The sequence below is a fragment of the Necator americanus genome, chromosome V (assembly GCF_031761385.1).
Source record: "Necator americanus strain Aroian chromosome V, whole genome shotgun sequence".
NCBI lineage: Eukaryota > Metazoa > Nematoda > Chromadorea > Rhabditida > Ancylostomatidae > Necator > Necator americanus.
Window position 1 is genome coordinate 452480 of NC_087375.1, and position 19555 is coordinate 472034.

Below are 19555 nucleotides of genomic sequence, written 5' to 3' on the forward strand. Positions count from 1 at the left end.
GCAGGAATGAGGACAGATCACTCAAACGGTTCATTTCTTTACAAAATGCCCTGTCTATTCATCAGTAGCTTTGTCACATTTAAAATAAACTCCTACCTGCCCCAATCCTGCCTGCGGGAACGGTATCACGTCACGTTCATTCGTAAAATTTCCAGGTGTTTTTAGAAGTTTTCAGCTGGAGATCAGTAGCACATTTTTGCTCTTGAAAATTCAGCACTCATTTGTTGGGCGTACTGCAGCAGTCTATTATTGTAGAAATACTGCTTAAATGAATGATGGTAGAGGTATCTATGAACTGGAAACTTAGAAAGAACAAATCTCTTGTGGGATAAAGGATAAGAAAGTTATGCTTTATGGAGAACTTCAACTTCATGGAGAAGAATCGGATTTCTGAGAGGATGTTTTTTTTCAGCACGCAAATGAACGAACGCGAAGCAGCAAAAACACCACTTTTTAAAAACATCATTTCTTAGCAGAACTGTGCAGTCTTGCTCCCTTCCACGCAAAAATGCGTCCTTGCGTTCAAGAAACTGCAAACTTACCATCATCCCACTGTATTACACTGCGGTTAAAAAAGTTAGCGATGGGGTTGTAGTTTGCAGAAGCCAGATTGGTTTCGCTCATCTCTTACTAATCGCCCTAACTAACCCTAACTGAAACCGTCGTAAAAAAAACATCTTCCACGCCGTTTTTTACGTTAAAAATCTTAATCGTAGTGAAAAAAAAAACGATGGAAGACGACATTTTTTTTTTTGCGAGAATTTCTGGTAGGGTTAGTTAAGGCGATTAGAGAGAGATGAGCGGAGCCACCCTGGCTCCCGCAGCCTACAACCGCCACTCTAGCTTTTCCCGTGGATTTCCCCACCACGTCAGATTTGTGCTGCCTTTGAATGGGGGACACGAATTTTTTTGCTTTTAATCCTGGTTAGTTCCATATCACATTCTCCCATACGAAAACTCGTCCAGATTGAGCTATTGATAAAGCGACCGGGAATATTATTTAGTTCACAGCCTATCAAAATACCACTAGAGCGGCTTAGTTTGCTTAAGGAGACTCGCTTTCTAGCCTGTATTATGCATCTGTACGCCAGACAAATTATGATGAATCCCAATCTAGAAACTCAGCCTCAAGGCTGCTCTCCAAATTGCCAGAACAGCAGGATCTGCTGGCTGATCAAAGCGTTTTGATTTATGTGTGGAGGAAGATTGCGTAAGCGGTAACGAACAAAACGGTGTGGTTCTTAACTGTACGCAGGTAACTATGATCTTATCACTATAGCCTGAGTTCCACGAGTTAAAGGATAAAAGGATAAAGTTTCTGGCGTTAATCAATCCGCTTGGGATGCGCCCCCCTTCCTTTAATTCCGAATCGGAGGCAGAAGGATAATGAGGGGGGCTAGCTGCAGGTCCATCGAAGCACAGTGGAATGAATGTAAAATAGAGGTCCAGAATCTTCGAGAGGACCACATAGTCGGGTCAAAACGACAAAAATTTGGTGTAATCGCGTAAACGGCTGCGCTGAAAGATTTGCGATGGAGCAAGGACTTGTACGTGACAGCTTACGCAATATTCCTTCACATATAAATCAAAACGCTTTGATCAGTCACCAGATACTCTTGTTCTAGGAATTTGGAGAACAGCCTTGAGGCTGAACTTCTAGATTGGGATTCATTACAACCTGTCAGGCGTACAGATACATAATACAGACTAGAAAGAGAGTCTCCTTAGGAAAACATAGCCGCTTTAGTGGGATTTTAGTAGAATGTATACTACATAATATCCCCCGGACGTTTTATCAATAGCTTGACTTGGACGAAGTGATGTACGGAAGAATTTGATGTGAAAGTCACCAGGGTTAACAGCATGGGAGGATCCATGACTGGGCCTGAAACAATTTGGAAATGGCCGGAGACAATGACACTTACGCTTAGGATATTGGAATATCAGAATATTGGACTGTTTGATCATTCTGTAGTATACGCATTTGAAGAGCGAATAAAAAGCATTTAATCGCAGTATACCACAATGGAATGATGGTGAATTTGCGGTTTCCTGGGCGTAAATGGTGTATTTTTGCGTGGAAGAGAGCAACACTGCACAGTTCTGCTGAGAAATGATGTTTTTAAAAAGTGATGTTTTGTTCTGGTTCACCTTCGCTCTTTTATGTACTGAAAGAGACATTCTCTGAAAAATCCGATTCTTCTTCATCGACTACGATATTTGCAAGTACTTCCGATCCTCATCGTGCTATTCTAGTCGTTTCCTGGTTTGCATTTTATCAAAAGTTCTCAGATGGTGCTCGAAAATGGGTTGGTGAATAATGAAAGTGAGGAGGCTCCAATGAAATATATTCTGGTGACCGGCGGGGTTATTAGTGGTGTCGGAAAGGGTATAATCTCTTCAAGCATAGGTGTGCTTCTCAAGAACAATGGTTATAAGGTACCTTTGTAAATAACCAAACAGTACTCACATCACGATATCCTTGTTTTAGGTTTCCGCAATTAAAATCGATCCTTATCTTAATATAGATGCAGGGACCTTCTCACCGTATGAACACGGTGAGTATTTCTGGGTTAAAGAAATCTAGGATTACAAATATATTTTGTGTGGATTGTAAAGCTTCACTTCAGGTGAGGTTTTTGTTCTTGACGACGGTGGAGAGGTTGATCTCGATTTGGGTAATTATGAGAGGTTCTTGAATGTCAGACTAACCAGAGACAATAACATCACCACAGGAAAGATGTTTCAGCATGTATGTCGTTCTTCTCACAAATTGTTTACTTTTCGTTGAAGTCCTTTTTTTATATAGGTCACTGAACGTGAACGTCGTGGTGATTACTGCGGTAAAACTGTACAAATGATTCCACATTTCACGGACGCAATCATTCAATGGGTGGAGCGAGTGGCCAGAATCCCAGTTGATGGCACGTTAGAACGCCCCGATGTCTGCATTATTGAGGTATTCCTCATTGATTACTGTAGCAATGGAAGAGAGACGTCACATTATCTTCTCCCACTATGAGGAAGTGATATCTTAGAAGATCGATCTATGATGGACTTTCTGGTGGAATTTAAAAAGTTGCCATTCTTTGTTAGGCGATGTAAGGTTTGGGTTTGGTGACCTTCGTTGTCTTTTCGTTGTCCCTTTGTTGCTGTATCATCCATTTTCGGAGCACTCGAGCGAGTAACATTGTTTTTCAAACAGATAGCAATTTGGGGAAGCAAGTCTACTTGAAGGCAGCGTATCACGAGATTGACTTCGTTCGAAAACTGTGGGGAAGTATAGAGTTTGGGGTCTAGATTACGAATACGGCCGTGAATCCACACAATTCCTCCTAATTGTTGTAGAAAACGGCGTTTGTTCCTATGAGGTAGGTTAGAAGCGCCCCTTGTACATGTACGGATCCCTTCATCCCTTCCGCGTCCTATTTTATTAGAATAGGCCGGTGAAAGGACCTCATAAATGTTTGACCGCTCGTTCGTGGAAGTGAGCGAAAAATCAATAGGCTCCTGACGGGTGATCACCCGCTCGCTGGGAGATGGGAGACTTATGCTTGCGCTCGCTCTTCTGACATGTTGTTAGGCACCTCGTAGGAAAATTCGGTAGGTTGTGTCGTTCCTAGGACAATCGGGAAATTGTGAATGATTTTCAAATTCTTTGTATTTACATTGTTGGAAATTACGATTTTCCGTACTTTTTATTGTTGGTCTTTCACGACCATTTTTTACAGCTGGGCGGTACAATCGGGGATATTGAAGGGATGTCTTACCTCGCAGCGTTTGAGAGATTCCAGAGACCAGCTCTTAGGGTAGCTTTTAATATCTTGTGTTTTTGCTTTTTTTCACATTATCTCACTAAACGGATTAAATTTCAGTGGAATTTTTTTTTTGTAGAATCATCTAATGAACGTTCACGTCTCGCTTGTAATGCATCCAAATGCTACTGGTGAGCCCAAAACAAAACCCATGCAAAATTCGGTTGGTTTTTTTTATTCTCATTCTCGTTGCATGAGCGACATCAAATGGGTCAGGTTCGTCACCTTCGCGCAGCTGGGCTTGTTCCCGATCTACTTATCTGTCGATCTAGTGAGCCGCTGCAGGATCATCTCCGTGAGAAAATAGCTGCTTTCGGTCTTGTTGATCTCGAACAGGTTTTAAATACGTCCAAGGGTTTTCTGCATTATGGCGTTCAAAATGTTTGGATTTGTTCAGGTCATTGGAGTGCACGATGTCTCGAATATATACAAGGTTCCGTTATTGCTCCAAGAGCAGCATGTGCTTGATGCAATCATACAAAGATTGCACTTGAAGCCAGTTAATGATGCTATTCGACTTAATCTCAAGTTCAATATGTGTCACTGGACGCACCTCAGTGAACTGTAAAGTTTTGAACAATTTTTTACTCTTTTAAAATTGATTTGTTTTAAGTGTATACCAAAACTAGGTATCACCAATTCTTGAACAAGTTATGAGCTGAAGTTGTTATTATTTAACATTGAAAGTTAAATCCTTTAGTGGGAATGCCCAACTTAAAAAAGAACCTCAAGATGTATCTTATGTAGTGTACATGTAGGTCAGTTTTGAAATCTCGCTAATTGAGAAGTGATGTCTTGTCGCTGGAGGTTGTTGTAGAACAAGTTCGAACTTGATCGAGAACTCCTGTCAGCACTTGTAGTGTATTTTATGTTGTGCTGTCCTGTAGGGGTGAAATTTACTGGTGGGTGGGAGCACTCTGACGTTCTACTGCTGTAATGTAACCCTTGTTCTGTAAAGTTTTATTACGAAAATAACTTACATGATCTCAATCCTCAAATCGTAACTTATTCGATGTTCCTCTCTTCCAATAGAAACACCATGCTCAACCATATTAAATCTGCAGTATTCTGTGTTTTTTAGATTGTTGCTAGGAAAGGTAGATCACAAAACAGTTTGGATCTCAATGCAACATTTTTCACCTCTTTGACTGCCCGCAGAGTTGACAGCCGCGCAGCCCGTACGGCTCTGCGCTTGATGGTTATTGATTGTTCGCAACCGCGCGCTCCATAACCACCAAACAGCGGACCGCGCGGGCGGCGCTGTCTGCAGGCAGGCGTAAGTATTCAACGTCGACTTTCGCCGCGACTTGAAGAACCAACCGATAACGATGAGTCTATTCCCTTCGAGTTTTTGTATTTTTGACCATAAAGAAAACTATGCGCTAGGCAAGAATTATTCATTCTTATTTGAATGTGTTTCCGACACTGTCTCGGCGAAGTTAATTGTATCGTACCTATAACCGTCAGCTATACCTTTAATACGGCATTTCGAGCTCTTATATTGTTCTCCATCATAAACGAAAGCTGTGTACCTATGCATGAAATCATAACAGCCCATTTCGTTCTCATGACTCTCCAAACAGCTCTGCAGTTCCCCAGTTTTTTCAATATGCTTTCTTTTTGCAGGTGTGACTCCTTCACTGATGAAGTCACCATAGCTTTAGTTGGGAAATATGTAAAGATCAACGATGCTTATGCTTCTGTAAACAAAGCTCTTAGTCATGCTGCTATTCATAGCAAACGAGCGCTTAAGATCAAGGTTAGTTTATTCCAATTTCATTCAAAGGCAGTGTATCACGATATTGGCGATGTTTGGGATCACTCTTCCAATAGACAGATAATGTGGAGGTGTAGTTCACGAGTATGAAGGTGATCATGCTCAATTCTCTCCCCCTCCCCCCACAAGCTTCTCTCGGATTATTAACGAATTTTTATTTTCCCTAGTAATCCAGAGAAGGTCCTGAAACTGTCTTGTGTAGTCCGTCTCCCATCGATGCAACTTATTACAAGTGATAAGTGCAGACATTTCGTTTCGCGTCGGCGATTGTATGGATGAGGCAGTTCTGCAGCTTGAGTTGTGTTAGTTGAATTGCTGATGTTGAACCGAGGTGGAGTTGCCGAACGTTCTCTGGCTGCTTATTAATTTGCTTTGTTGGAGACATAATCACGCACATTTCTCTTCAAGCCTTTTCCTAGATTACTGTGGAGAATCGAGCGTTTTCATGCTTTCGTGAACCTTATGGCTATTTCTACCTATTGATGATGCAGTCCCAACATCGTCAATTTCGTGCTACGCAGTCTTTAGTCTATGTTTTTCGTTGTTGATTGACTTTGTATAGTTTGTCGACTCGGAACTTCTCGAGGACGGAAAAGGACCTGAGCTGAAGGAGAAGTGTGATGCTGCTTGGGAAGCAGTGAAGAATGCTAAGTAAGTGGAATTCTAAAGAATTTTCGTTTTCTTCATCTCTCTTTCTACTTTTCTTACAGTGGCATAATTGTTCCCGGAGGATTTGACAAACGTGGTGTCGAGGGGATGATTAAGGCTTGTCAGTATGCTAGAGAAAATAACGTTCCTTTTCTAGGTAATATCGTTTCATTTCTTTCTGCGGTGTTCTGTTGTTGTTAACAACGTTCTCAGGAGTGTGCTTGGGTATGCAATGTGCGGCTATTGAAGTGGCGCGAAACCTTCTTGGCATCACTAATGCTAACTCTACAGAGTTCAACAAAGATTTACAGGAAGAGGAACAGGTAAGGATAGTAAGAATATTGGTCATTTTAGAACAATTGTAGAATTATAGCTTACAGTTTATAATGTATTGTACTGTCTTGCGTCCTGTAGTAAGTCTGTATTTGGAGTATAGAAATGAAACTCCACCTCGAATACCCTTAATTCAGTCTTGGAGTCTGAGTTGACCCGATGTAACGATGATGTGGCTTTTAACCGTTCATAGCTACATGCGACCGTATCATAATAGTGCATTTGTTGGGATTTGCAGCCCAATAGCGAAGTGGAGCAGGGGCTCTACAATCCAAATGTCAAATGCCTATCGCTATACCATATTTCCTATATCCTATCCAATATTTTGAGTGAAGGGAGTGAACCTTCCAGTTTTCTCTGACTTCATTGCATGTATTGATTCCTGATTTGATTTGACTATGAAGTAAAGAGATGCAGTGGATTTGAATCTCAAGTCAAAAAAATGTGCATTTTCTTCCATATATTGCACTTTTCTTTTAAGGTAATCATTGATATGCCTGAACACAACGTCGAACACCGTGGTATGGGAGGAACCATGCGCCTTGGTCGTCGTACAAGTGTATTCCTTACAGAACACTGCAAATTAAGTCTGTTAATGCAACTTTTTTTTTACCAGTTAACAGAGATGAAAGTATTCTCACTAAGGAAAACTTTATGGTCGTGATGAGATCGAAGAGCGTCACAGGCATCGCTATGAAGTTAATCCACGACTTGTTCCAGACCTTAGCAGAAAAGGACTTCTTTTTGTTGGTTAGTTTGTTTTCATGCATCTAGTACTTTTTAAATGACCTCTTGCGAAAGACATTCTTTCGCAGTCTTGCCATCATTTGATGAAGAATCGGAACGTGCTTGCTCCGTTTTGCTACTTCCGAGTCCGTCATTGTAGCGTGGCGCGCAAGGCTACGAGAGCGGAGTTAATCTTTGTGCTATTCAGGTATGGGTGTGGATGAGACAACGTGTACCGTATTCAGTAAGCAGTGCCGAACCCAGTCGAGTGCAGCTTTAATGAAAATGGCTGGGGATCATGCTGCAGATGAGGCGCGTTATCTTTTTTTTTTCGAAAACACTTGGTACAAGAAGGGCATCTAATACTGGGACATTACTGATTCTTAAATGATGACCTCAAAAATTCTCTTTTCATTTTAACAAGCATCCATTTCTGTCTTCTCAATAATTTTTTTAAAGGATCTACTCTCGAAAATATCTGATTTGTGTCACCGCGGAGGCGACGGGGTTACTCGACCAGCTTTACGAATGGAAATGTGTGAACTGAAAGGTGCTCTGAACAATTTGTTTTTTTTTTATCACGAAATTAACGTAATACGGAAACCCCAGAAAAAAACGCAGTGTCCGGGTTGTACATTATGGGAACGAGAATGACTACGCTCATCTTCATCAACTCGTAAAAAACGGCGTTCTTTCCTACGAAATCGCGGACGCGCCACATCCGCACGCCGAAGATCAGTGTGATTCTCACTGGTTCTCACTGGTCTATTCATCCTAAAAAGAAAAGAAAAATCTACTGAGGGGAGGGGAACGTTCACAAAGAGACGTGTTCTAACGTATCTCATAGGAACAAGCGCCGTTTCACCGCCGTTTTTTTTTGGACGATTGGGGGAAAATGAGCAGAGCCACGCTCGTTTCCGTAATAGACAACCCGAACTCTACGTTTTCCGCCGTAAATTTCATGATACACTGCCTCTAAACAACGCTATCTCATTTCGTCTTCAGACCATCCTTACTTCGTTGGTGCACAGTTTCATCCTGAATATCTCTCGCATCCACTACAGCCCAGTCCACCATTCCTAGGATTGCTGTTGGCTGCCACAGGACAACTTAAAGTCAGTTATCTACTTCCGTGTTTTTGGTTTACAATAAACATCACTACACTTCTTCAAACTTGAACTGCTCGTTTAGGATTGTTGAGAAATAAGCTTGAGCTCTACAAATTGAAAAGATGTAATTATTGTTTGTCGGTGGGTGCGGTGTAGCGGATAGAGCGGATAGGATGCCTTCGCCAACCTTAACGGTTCTGAATTGAAGTGAACGTGGTGGCGCATCCCAAGCGGATTGATTAACGCCAAACACTTTGAGACAAGATGCTTCTAATTAATTCCTTGAAATTGTTCACAGTGGTGATAACTTTGCTAAGGCTGATGTTCTTAGTCTCTTGCAGGAGTCCGTTTCAATTTTGATTTGGCGAGATTTCGAGTGCTAACTGTTTACGACCGCCTCGAATATTTTTTCAGCAAAAAGATGCAATGGTGTTCAATGGCATTTTAGCTTCATTGTATTGACTAGAAGAAGAAAACCAGAACTAAATGGATCAATAACAGTTGATGACACTACTGAGTGAATACTCATTTTTACCAAGCATACAATAAGTCGTTAATATTGCGACGATGCGCAGTACAATGCATATTTAGTAGTATGAAAAGTCGCAATACTTACGGAGAGCACGTAACGACAGGTACTTTAAAACAGAGTTTACTTGGAAATATTCATTCCTTGTTCTTACAAAGAGAAATCACATTTAAACTTTTAGCAAATTCCAGGGATATCTGAGCGGTACGAAAACTCCTACACCTATGCTTTCTCTAATGGAGAAGTTCCCGTCACTAGGCAGTCTTCGGATCTAAACAATTCTGCATATGTAACTCGTCTTTGTCACTTTTTATTGAGTGATTTCTTAGTGATTATTGATTATTCCCTCTTGGTGTAACTGTTGTTATTCGTTTCTGCTCTTCTATTTTTGATTTGCTGTTTCGTCTCGTTATTTCATATCCGTTGCCCACCTTGTTTATTAACGTCCGAGCTGCCCTAGTTTTTAGTGCCAGTACTGCGTTACGTTGTTAGAGTCTCTGTTTTTTGATAGTTTTACGACGTTGTTCACTTATTATTGCGTCCCTTCATGAATTCTATAGGTTGTTAAGAATTTTGAAGTTGTGCTGCTGTTACCCGAGGACGTTCTGTGCCTAGCACTACCAGATACTCACTTCGTTTCTTCATATTCTTGCTACAACTAGCTTTCTGATAATTATGGGTGGTAGTTCTCGGTGTTATTCCAGGTTACATAAATTCTTAGAAGATGTACCGTGCCAGTTTTCACGAGTTGAAAACATAGCTGAGAAATACCTCTTCTACTTGTCGCTAATGGCCTCTATAAATGTCCTTTAGGCACGCTACACCAGTGCTCCACTGAAATTTCCTCTAATTAATACTTCTGTCCAAAAATGGCCACCACAGCCACTTCAGCTTATCATGTTGCGCAGTTGATAGATAAAATGATGTCAGTAGACAAGGTGTGTTTTACATTTGAAATTTTGTTTGTCTTCAACTTTTCCATCTTCGTTTTCTTCAGGACTACCGTTTTATGGCAGTTAATGATCTGATGCGTGAATTGCAGACAAACAATATGCGGCTTGATGATGATTCGGAAAAAAAGGTGTGCTTTAGCAGTAGTATCAGCCTTTGTACTGAGGTTCTTCCCCTTTTGACCCTTGCTAATTTTGTCATTGATGGACATATGCAAGCTGAAATCTTTGTTCTTCTTGCTGTTTTTTTTTTTTTTTGGATGACGTTAGACAGCATTATTTGTGAAAAGGTTTATTTTTGTCTGGTATATTGTTTTTTGATCTCATACTACTTGATTTTTCAACGAAAAGGTGGTTCAGTCTCATCGATTTTTAGCAACAGTAAAGATTTTTTTGACCATATAGGTAGTTCGCATGCTGATTCGTCTTCTTGACGATAACAACGGCGAAGTGCAGAATTTGGCAGTGAAATGTCTAGGCACTGTAACTCAACGTGTTAAAGAAGCTCAGGTATGACAAAAAAAAAAATCACAAAAGTTGTTGTAAATTCCGACCATTATTCAGGCAGAGACTCTTGTGGATGCTTTATGCTCAATGATGGTTGCCGGCTCAGACTCATTGCGAGACGTAAGTTTCTCAGTTTAATCTGTTATTATTAAAACATCGACAATCTGGCATTCTTAGGTTAGTTCAATTGCGCTCAAAACTGTAGTTGGCCATCTGCCGGTGGCAAATGCAGTGTTTGTCACCAACCTGATGAAGCGATTGGTTCCGAAATTGAACGCTGCGTTAGGTTAGTTAATGTTGTCTCCATGGTATGACTTTTCAATGCGTTTTTTGCAATGGGAATTATTGTTAGAGCAAACAAAACCGAACGACTCAGTCCGTTTGGAAGTTGTGGACATCTTAGGCGACGTGTTGACCCGCTTCGGATCCTTGATCACTTCCGTGCACAAGGATGTCAGTTCTAGTTTTTTTTTTCATTGTATCTTAGTTGTTGTAGCCGTCGTTATCCTTCCTTACTATTGCTATCACTTTTAGCAGATTGCATGTTTGCTTATAATTTTCATATATAGACACAGAAAGTATTGCTCGACCAGCTCTCGCTTGAACGTCCTGCGCTCAAGAAGAAATCAACACTTGCCCTTGGAGCGATGATGTCTGTGTGCTCCCATGAGTTGTTCAAGGATACTATGAATGTATTTGTTGAGAGGTTCGTTAAAAAAGTAGGATGTGTTGCAGCAGATGAACATTCACCGAAAACGTAAAGAGAAGTAGCCGTGAGTGCTATTATCGACTCATATATCTGCGATTTTTTTTTTGTTGTGTTTGAATTACTTTGGAGAGTTCAGCGGTGTTTGTAAGATGAACAAATTTGTGTTTCGTACAAAATGAGTTAATATACATACAGATGTACCATTTTTATTTGGACAAAAATGTTACAGGCTGTGTGATGCAAAGGGATCACACCCTATCCGCACTTACGTAGTTGCTTTAACATGTGTGGCAAAAACCAGCGGATCACGATTTTCTGAATATGTTCATAAGGTTTATATAATTTTTAATTCTTGAATGCGTAATTGTTGAATTGCCGTATACGTACGTTTGGTCATTTTCTTCTGTTTTAGGTGGTCCCTAACGTTTTGGATCAGGTAGAAGCGGCTGACGATGACGAGCTGAGGGAAGCCTTGTTACAATCTCTGGAAACATTTACTTACCGTTGTCCACGGGAAATGGCGGTATATCAGGATAGAATTCTTAAAGTACGTCCAACATGTCATTTTGGTTCCAGTTCAAGTTGGGACTCTGCAGCATCATTACCTTTTCTAGTTTTAAATCAATTTGTTAATGACTAAATTAGGCGTGATACAGATTGTAACTAGCGACCTGACGTACGATCCAAATTATTCCTATTCCGACGATGAAGACGATTCATCAATGGAATTAGGAGGTGAGTTTGTTTCAAATAGAATAAGAGCTGAGAGGCAGCACTACTTGATTCACGCCCGCTTTCGCCGTAGGCACAAGAGACACTAATTATAATTCTGATGATCGATTTGAGAAAACGCATCTATTTTATTGGTTCATTGATTTCTATAGGTTTTTTATTTGGCTGAATTTCTCAAGTCAAGTTTGTCATAACGTGATCTTAGAATGTTTTCCTTATAAAAAAAAAAGAGAAAAAGGCTGCAGCATTGCTGATGATGATGCGTCTCGGGAATGAAGATGCAACATTTTGGCGGGAAGCAGTCTTAAAATGCTTTACCAGTGGTTAGAAAGACGGAAAAGAAGGATGGCAAGGAGAATGCGTTGTATTGCCTGAGAAATCAACCTGCTTCTGCAGCGCTCCTGCCAAGTCGCTGTTCTTCATGGACGCCTAGTGTAGTGTTACCTAGTATGCATCAAATTATACTGAAAGTGAACAACTGCAAGAAGCTCGAATGAAGCTGCTTCGATGTACTGTAGTTGCAAAGGATAGCTCAACACTGCTACCGTTCTGTATCACATAGATCAAGTTACCGTTGTTGTCGGTTATCACGGTGCTGAGCTAGCCTTTGTAACCACCGTAGGGCTGTGAAGTAGGCCGAAGATACGTTGAACACAGAGGTTTAGTGGCCCTACTGATTCCCAAAAGAGAGAAAGGAAATTCCCACTCCCAATATCTTTGGCAGCTACGACCGTTACGCACGTTTCGCAGGGTTATGAGAGACGCAGTGGATTTCCCAGTGCGCGCACCAATCGCAACTATAACAACTGTTTTATTGTTCGCACTAAGGTTATATTAAGAAGGCGATACTGATGAGGACGATGCGGAAGATTATTCTGACGACGATGATATGAGTTGGAAAGTGAGGAGAGCATCAGCGAAGACTATTGAAGCAATGGTATTTAATAGTGCTGCATTCGTTTGGATATGGTTTTCTGACTTTTCCTCTATATGTTTTCAGATTGTGTCTCGTCGTGACCAACTTCCTTCCTCTGTCCAAACACTTGGTCCTCTTCTCATTTCTCGTCTGCGAGAACGCGAAGAGAACGTTCGAGTCGATATCTACAACGCCTACATTGCCATACTCTCCCAAGCACGTCTCGTCGTACCAAACGCTTTGGCAGCGGTGCATGTTCGTTCATTCTTCTATTGCTTTAACTTGTTCCGTAGGAAAATGACGAAACGACTTTTCTTACCCAGTGAACCCTCATTTTTTCATTCAAATTTTTTTGGAAGGGAGGCATCTTTTAGCTAGTCGTATTGTTGGCAAAGATAGAGTAATTTCTAGAAAGATGACGACGCTGAAGACCCCATCAAGATCGGAACCACATTATTCTCACCGTCAGCATTGTCAGGAGAGCAGCAACAACTACTCGAGGCTATCGCTGCGCAGGCAGAACCGTTGCTGAAGGTGAATTCAGTTTAACAAAACTGGTTTTATGCATTGTGTTCGTTTGTCAGGCAGTTATGAAGCAACTGAGGTTGAAGTCTCCCAGAACACGAAGTCTTTCTTTCGAATTGCTGGCCAGTTTTGTGAGGTGAGTTGCACTTTCCTTAATAAATTCATGCTTTGCTGTTAAGTGGTAATTGATTTTAGGACTCTTCCTGGTTCTCTGACATCTTCTCTTCCTACCTTGTTGCCTAGCTTGTCGAATGCGGTCCTCGATCGCGCCAGTGGGGCCCCCATGAAAATTGATGCACTTTCGTTGCTATCTCGTATCATAAAGTCACACGATCATTGTGTTAGTGCTCAGTTTTATCTGCTTTCTCCAAGCAATTTTTCAGATCCTGTTTGTGGTTTATTCAGGTATTTGCTCCGCATCTTGAAAATGTGGTTGAACTCTGTGTGGGTGCAATACGGGACAATTTTTACAAGGTTTAATATTGCGCCTACGTTTGATGTCTTTGTTTAGTGTATGTTCAGAGATTTTGTATAGGTGTCTGCCGAGGGACTGGGAGTTTCGTCACAGCTTGTTCCGGTTATTCGCGATTGTGGCGGGGGAAATTTTGTTCCTACTTTATATGACGCTATTTTTGAAAAGCTGAAGATCAATGATATTGATCAAGTAAGTTAAGGACTGATATTTTTCTTGGTATATTTAACGACGAATTCAATTTAGGAGGTGAAAGAACGTGCTATCTACGCTGCTGGTCTATTTGTTGCAACTTTTGCTGATGACATGCCTTCTATGGTATGTTTTTTTTTCCTTAAACGTTTACTTTTCCGCTCTAATTTAATTTGTGTATGTTTTAATTGTGTTGAGTTGTTTAGGTTCCGACTACATTAGAATTAATGGTCGAGCGTCTTCGTAATGAGATGACTCGTCTTTATGCTGTTCGTGCTCTTATAATGATTGTTGAAAGTCGCACTCCTCTTGTGGATCTGACAGCAATTGCTCCTGTACTTCTACCCATAATGACGGATTTCCTAAGGAAGAACTCGCGGGCCTTAAGGGTATTACCTTACGAGTTAAAAACTCTTTAGCAGTACAGTCATAAGAAACAGATCTTTTTACTCAGATCGGCACTCTCCATCTTTTGGAGGCATTGCTCTTGAGGGATGATTTGCCTCTGTTGGATTCTGATGATCTATCTCAGGTGATTTTGGGCTTTAGGTTCTCTTTTAGTTTGATGGAAAAGTGTAATACAGAAGTTTTCCTGTTTAAACGCCGAAGAATATTACTTTTCAGGCCACCGCCGAATTACCAGCTTTAATCAAAGAGTCCGATTTACAGATCTCGCAACTGTCTTTGAAATGTATCACAGGTGAGTTTACACGCTAACGCTCGTCCTTCCTGGCACTGCCGTATTAGGTGTTCCGTAGTCAACTAAATTGTATTTAATATGCGCAGCAGGAAGCCATAAGCTGCCTCCTAAGCGAGGTAAGCTAAGGCGCCGTTCGCCGCTTTCTCTTAGAGGAAGCGAGAGTGGCGTATATTTTTTGAAGAAGCCTCGCAACCAGTTATTTTGCTACAAAAATCCCTAACGAAATTGTTCACTTCTGTTTTAGTTGGTCTGGAAGCTCATCCAGCCAGAGTGGGACCCCATTTGACGCCTATATTGTCCGCTGTTGTTCACTTATCTCAGTCTGCTTTGCTCCAGGTAAGCAAAATTTATCACTCTTTCGCTAGTAAACTTTGCTGAACACAAAGTTGAAGGTTGCTTGAGATGTTATCACATATTTTAATGACCGCATTATGTGCTATTTCATCCGGAACACTTCGCTTAGGATTTTCTCGCTGTTTTCTTTTTTCGGTTAGACAAAATCCATCATTTGATGTTTTTTTTTTTGAAATTTTAAGTTTCTTGTAGAAACGTATTTGCCAGATATGCCATGCAAAAATAATTACATGAACGTTTCCAAGGCGATTTACCTTTCACATCACTTCTTGCCGCTCATTGCTTCTTTTCTCAAAATATTTTTTCCAGGGAGCTACCTTGCAGGCATTTTTGGATATGATACGAACGCTTGTATCCAATCCTGTTCCTGGCAAACCAGAGTTTGAGGTGAAGACTTTTTTTGAAACAAGAAAATTGGGATATATAGTGTTGTGTTTCATATTTTATCTGACTTGTTGCAGGAACTGTTGGACCAGCTGACTGCACCAGTGTATGATGTGCCTAATCTGTCCCGCCAAGCATTCCAGTCTATCTCTGCAGCTAGTGGAGTGGTTGCTGCTGCTAGTGGTGACATTGAGAAAGTTAGTTCGTAATTCATTTTGCATTTTCCACAAGGAGTTTACTTTTGGCTATATGTTCCACTTCTTTGCAACTGCTACCTTTGGGAGTACTGGTGCGTTCCAGGCTCGATCGTTAGCCGGTAAGTTAGCTGACCAACTTCGGAATGAAAAGTCGACGGATGCGATCAGGCTGTTCAGCGTTCACGCCCTTGGGGAGCTGGGTCGACGATATAAGGAGGTGTACGAAGATTCTCACCTCGAGTAGGTTTTTGCCTTTTTCGTTATGGCGGCTTACTCATTTTTCGTTGTTCCAGGCCTGAAAAACTAATCATACCGACTTTCAATTCCAACTCAGAAGATCTCAAAGCAGCCGCAGCGCAGGCGCTTGGGGCCTTAGCTGTCGGCAATCACACCCGCTTTCTTCCTTTTATTCTTAATGAAATTCAAACCCAGCCAAAGAGACAATATCTACTTTTGCATGCGCTGAAGGAGGTGAACTATAATGTAATAGGTATAAACCATTTCTGTGACTGTGATTTTATAGGTGATTGGACACGAATCCACTAACATTGTTCCCATTGAAGTATTCCGATCTCGTATTAGTGAGATCTGGCCTGTGTTGATCGCTCATGCGGACGGCAATGAGGAAGGCACGAGGTGAATATTCGTTGTTCTTTTTGTCATCTCTGCTGAGAATAGGATCAGATCAGCGGTAGGAAGTATCTGGAGTTCATGACATACTTAATGACGACTGATAAGTTAGTGTTGATTTTTTTTCTTTTTTTTTTGTGTGTCACCCTTTTTCCTCATTAAGCAATTTCGATCACTGTACATATTTCATCTCAAGGTAAGATCATATACACTACCATACGTTTTACTCAAGTCACGAAGGGCATGTTTTTCACCTTTGAACACTGTGTACTCTTGTTCTATGTCTTGCTTCCTTCCTTTCTTTGTTTTGTTTGGTACTGTGCAGTAAAGTTTAATCACCGAAATACACTTAAGAAGTAAGACAACGGATGTGCTACAAGTTTCTGCTGATAACCTTGCAACTTCGTTGTCCGTCAGTTTGTCATGGGCCTAGGAACATAGTTATAGCTTCGAAGAGGAATAGTGTCATGTCTCGAGAGTAGGACTTAACATAGAGTTCCGGTATGAATAAAAAGCTCCAAGCAAAAACCATACAAGTGGCACGATTAGTAGTTGTTGGTGTATACTTCTAAAGTTATGTTTGCTCTTCGATCTTGGTTTTCTAACTGAGCAATGTGGATAGTTTTTTTTTCCTTCAAAGCAAATAAGATACCTACCTTTTAGGAATGTTGTGGCTGAATGCCTTGGAAAGCTCTGCGTTATTGACCCGCATGGTCTTCTACCGGAACTGAAGGTAACCATTCGTAAAATATATTTTTGAATGGATGCTATTTGTTATCCGTACTCTCGTTCTTTTCCACTTTCGTTACACTTTCCTTAAAATACGGATCGGAAATCAAACAGCTTAGTACATTAGATACTTCATTAGATTTTATTCCAATCTTTCTTAAAGTTTTTTTTTCATAATGTTAGAATTTTAAACATTTTCGATGAGATTTTATACTATTATGATATTCATATGCAACCAGATTCTTAATGATATTTTTACTAAGAACTTGGTGGCTTCACCGTCCGCTCGAGTGCGTTCCACGGCTGTGACAGCCGTGAAATTCATGATTTCTGACGAGAAGAGACCAGTGGATGCTGCTCTTCAGCAGTGCATTGGTATATTTTCTACGTTTAGAAAAAAAGTCGCTCACAGAAGTTAATTGCTATAAGAGAGCTCAGTTTTTCAGGGGAGTTTTTGCAAACTATGACCGATTCTGATCTTAATGTTCGTCGTGTGGCTCTCGTTGTTCTGAACTCAGCTGCTCATAACAAACCATCTTTGGTCTGTTTTGATGTTTAAATGAATTCATTGAAATCACAGTCTTATTTTTCAATATGTAGATTCGAGGCCTCCTGGATGTTCTGCTTCCGTCTGTGTATTCTGAAACGCAGGTTCGAAAAGAACTGATCCGTGAGGTGGAAATGGGACCTTTTAAACACCAAGTCGATGATGGTTTAGATCTTCGTAAATCTGCTTTCGAATGGTGGGATTTGTTTTGCGCATGTTATTTTTTCTCTTCGACAGTATCAATTACAACATCAGCAAAAAGCATAAAATTTTGTCTTTCTGACATCTCGGCCTCCAGAATGAAGAGAAATGTTATGAAGGTCACAGCAGGTAGCTCAGGCGGCATTTCTTTTTTTTTTCCTCGGAGGTCCATAACACAAAACCGTTATGGATTCTAACACTTCTGAGATCATTTAAAATCCTACTCTTCCTCTAACTCTTATCTGCTCTTACCGTACTTCTATTCTACAGGGTTTGTGAAACCCATTTCACTATCTTTAACACACTAAATGGTCAGAAGTATTGTCAAGGATCTCATCAGTGTATGCAGTCATTGAGTAAAAAACATAGCAAATCTAACTTAAATGGGGCTACGACTATTCTTATGTATAGGTGAATCTGAGCTTACGTTTAAGGAACAGTTGGCGGAGTAGATCTTTGGTATTCCAAATAGCATTGCTTGCAAACCTATAATCGCAATGTTGCTAGTGAAATCGCTTCTTCCCTATTCACTTTTAATGTCATACTCTCATACCTGAATTCATTTTAAAGTGGCTCTTTTTATTAGAGCAGTGTTTTGACATATCTTCCATATTGCTATTATCAGCTCTTTCTTACGATGCAGCAAGCCTTAACATAGTCGGATTTTCCCAAATAGCTTTTCTGGATACTGATATAGGAGAGAAAAATTATACAGACTGTGTCTCCTCAATACTTTATGCCACTATGCATATGAGCGCTATATTGACAATTAACTATTCTACAGTATGTACACACTTCTTGAAAGCTGCCTGGAAAAATTGGAAATTTTCGAGTTTATCAACTACGTGGAGAATGGCCTAAGAGTAAGTTTTTCGGTGACCTTGCTGGTGATGACAGCAAGTTATCCTTTTTTTTAAGGATATGCACCACGACATACGTCTATTGAGCTATCTTATGCTTATGAAACTGGCAATTCTTTGCCCGAATCAACTCGTTCAACGTTTGGATAAGATCTGCGAGTCACTAAAGGTAGAATCGAGGAATTTCCGTAGTTTTCAGATGCTACTGAATTTTTTTCAGACACAATTGCAAATCAAACCGAAGACGAATGCAGTGAAGCAAGAAATTGATAAGCAAGACGAGCTCAAACGCGCAGTTATTCGAGTTGTTTTGGCTTTGCAGGTGCGGTAAACAAAATCACAAATGATTAGTAGTCCTACCACTGTAAGCCGATAATAACAGTTTCGCACTCAAATCTGCAGTTCTACTTTCCTCAAGGACCGCTGGCCATAACAATCCTTTGTAGCATCTGTACAAGCTTTCCTCGGTCTACAACACGAACTTGGGTTATATAGTGATTTTTCTTGTGCATTCTCGGGAATTTCTCAACGTTTCTCTAACAAAATACCCACACATTTAAATATATTCCTTCCAAGCGTGTGTCCTTAGAACTGATATTAGGCCTGCACCTAAGGGTACTACAAAAGTTCGAGTTAAATCTGAGAGAGGGCGAGTGTAGCACAGTCGAAAAGAAGTGATTGTGACTCCATGGTCGGTGGATGGTTCCAAACCACCAAATTTTGCCAGATTGTGCCCCAAAATAATACTTTGTTGCATTACAGAAAATCCCAGACGCTGAACGGCATCAACAGCTAGCAGATGTGGCGGCCATGATGCGCTCTTCGGCCGAGCTTCGCGCACTTACCGAAGTCGTTCAGCGGGATGCAATGCGAACATTTGCTGCCGGCGACGTACCTATGGATACTATTTGAACTCGTCATCTTATTTCACGGCACTTTTTGCTTCTGTGCTTTGTTCTCATATCTTAATTTCCATTTATTCATCAAAATTGTTTTTGTCGCCCATTATCTTT

At 40.7% G+C, this 19555-nt stretch overlaps 2 protein-coding genes across 2 annotated transcripts; both read left to right on the forward strand.

Moving 5' to 3' along the window:
• Positions 1-2292: 2292 nt before the first annotated feature.
• On the forward strand, positions 2293-9212 carry RB195_012574 (uncharacterized protein; the record flags this gene model as incomplete). Its single annotated transcript, XM_064202004.1, has 18 exons — positions 2293-2439; positions 2492-2558; positions 2631-2752; positions 2810-2959; positions 3732-3809; positions 3895-3978; positions 4032-4151; positions 4213-4379; positions 5442-5574; positions 6155-6243; positions 6303-6397; positions 6454-6563; positions 7055-7160; positions 7219-7323; positions 7508-7611; positions 7759-7849; positions 8305-8414; positions 9129-9212. The coding sequence occupies 18 exons, from the start codon at positions 2293-2295 to the stop codon at positions 9210-9212; spliced, it is 1962 nt and encodes a 653-aa protein (XP_064057885.1).
• Positions 9213-9806: 594 nt separating this feature from the next.
• Positions 9807-19454, forward strand: RB195_012575 (uncharacterized protein; the record flags this gene model as incomplete). Its single annotated transcript, XM_064202005.1, has 35 exons — positions 9807-9875; positions 9935-10018; positions 10293-10397; positions 10452-10514; positions 10572-10680; positions 10747-10847; positions 10964-11100; positions 11333-11435; positions 11516-11650; positions 11760-11838; positions 12675-12772; positions 12836-13006; positions 13163-13285; positions 13336-13412; positions 13472-13616; positions 13682-13750; positions 13812-13940; positions 13995-14066; positions 14147-14329; positions 14395-14472; positions 14565-14640; positions 14885-14976; positions 15304-15381; positions 15456-15575; positions 15679-15815; positions 15869-16046; positions 16099-16211; positions 16869-16938; positions 17198-17309; positions 17381-17475; positions 17535-17677; positions 18467-18545; positions 18601-18711; positions 18763-18864; positions 19305-19454. The coding sequence occupies 35 exons, from the start codon at positions 9807-9809 to the stop codon at positions 19452-19454; spliced, it is 3786 nt and encodes a 1261-aa protein (XP_064057886.1).
• Between the last annotated feature and the right edge of the window lie 101 nt (positions 19455-19555).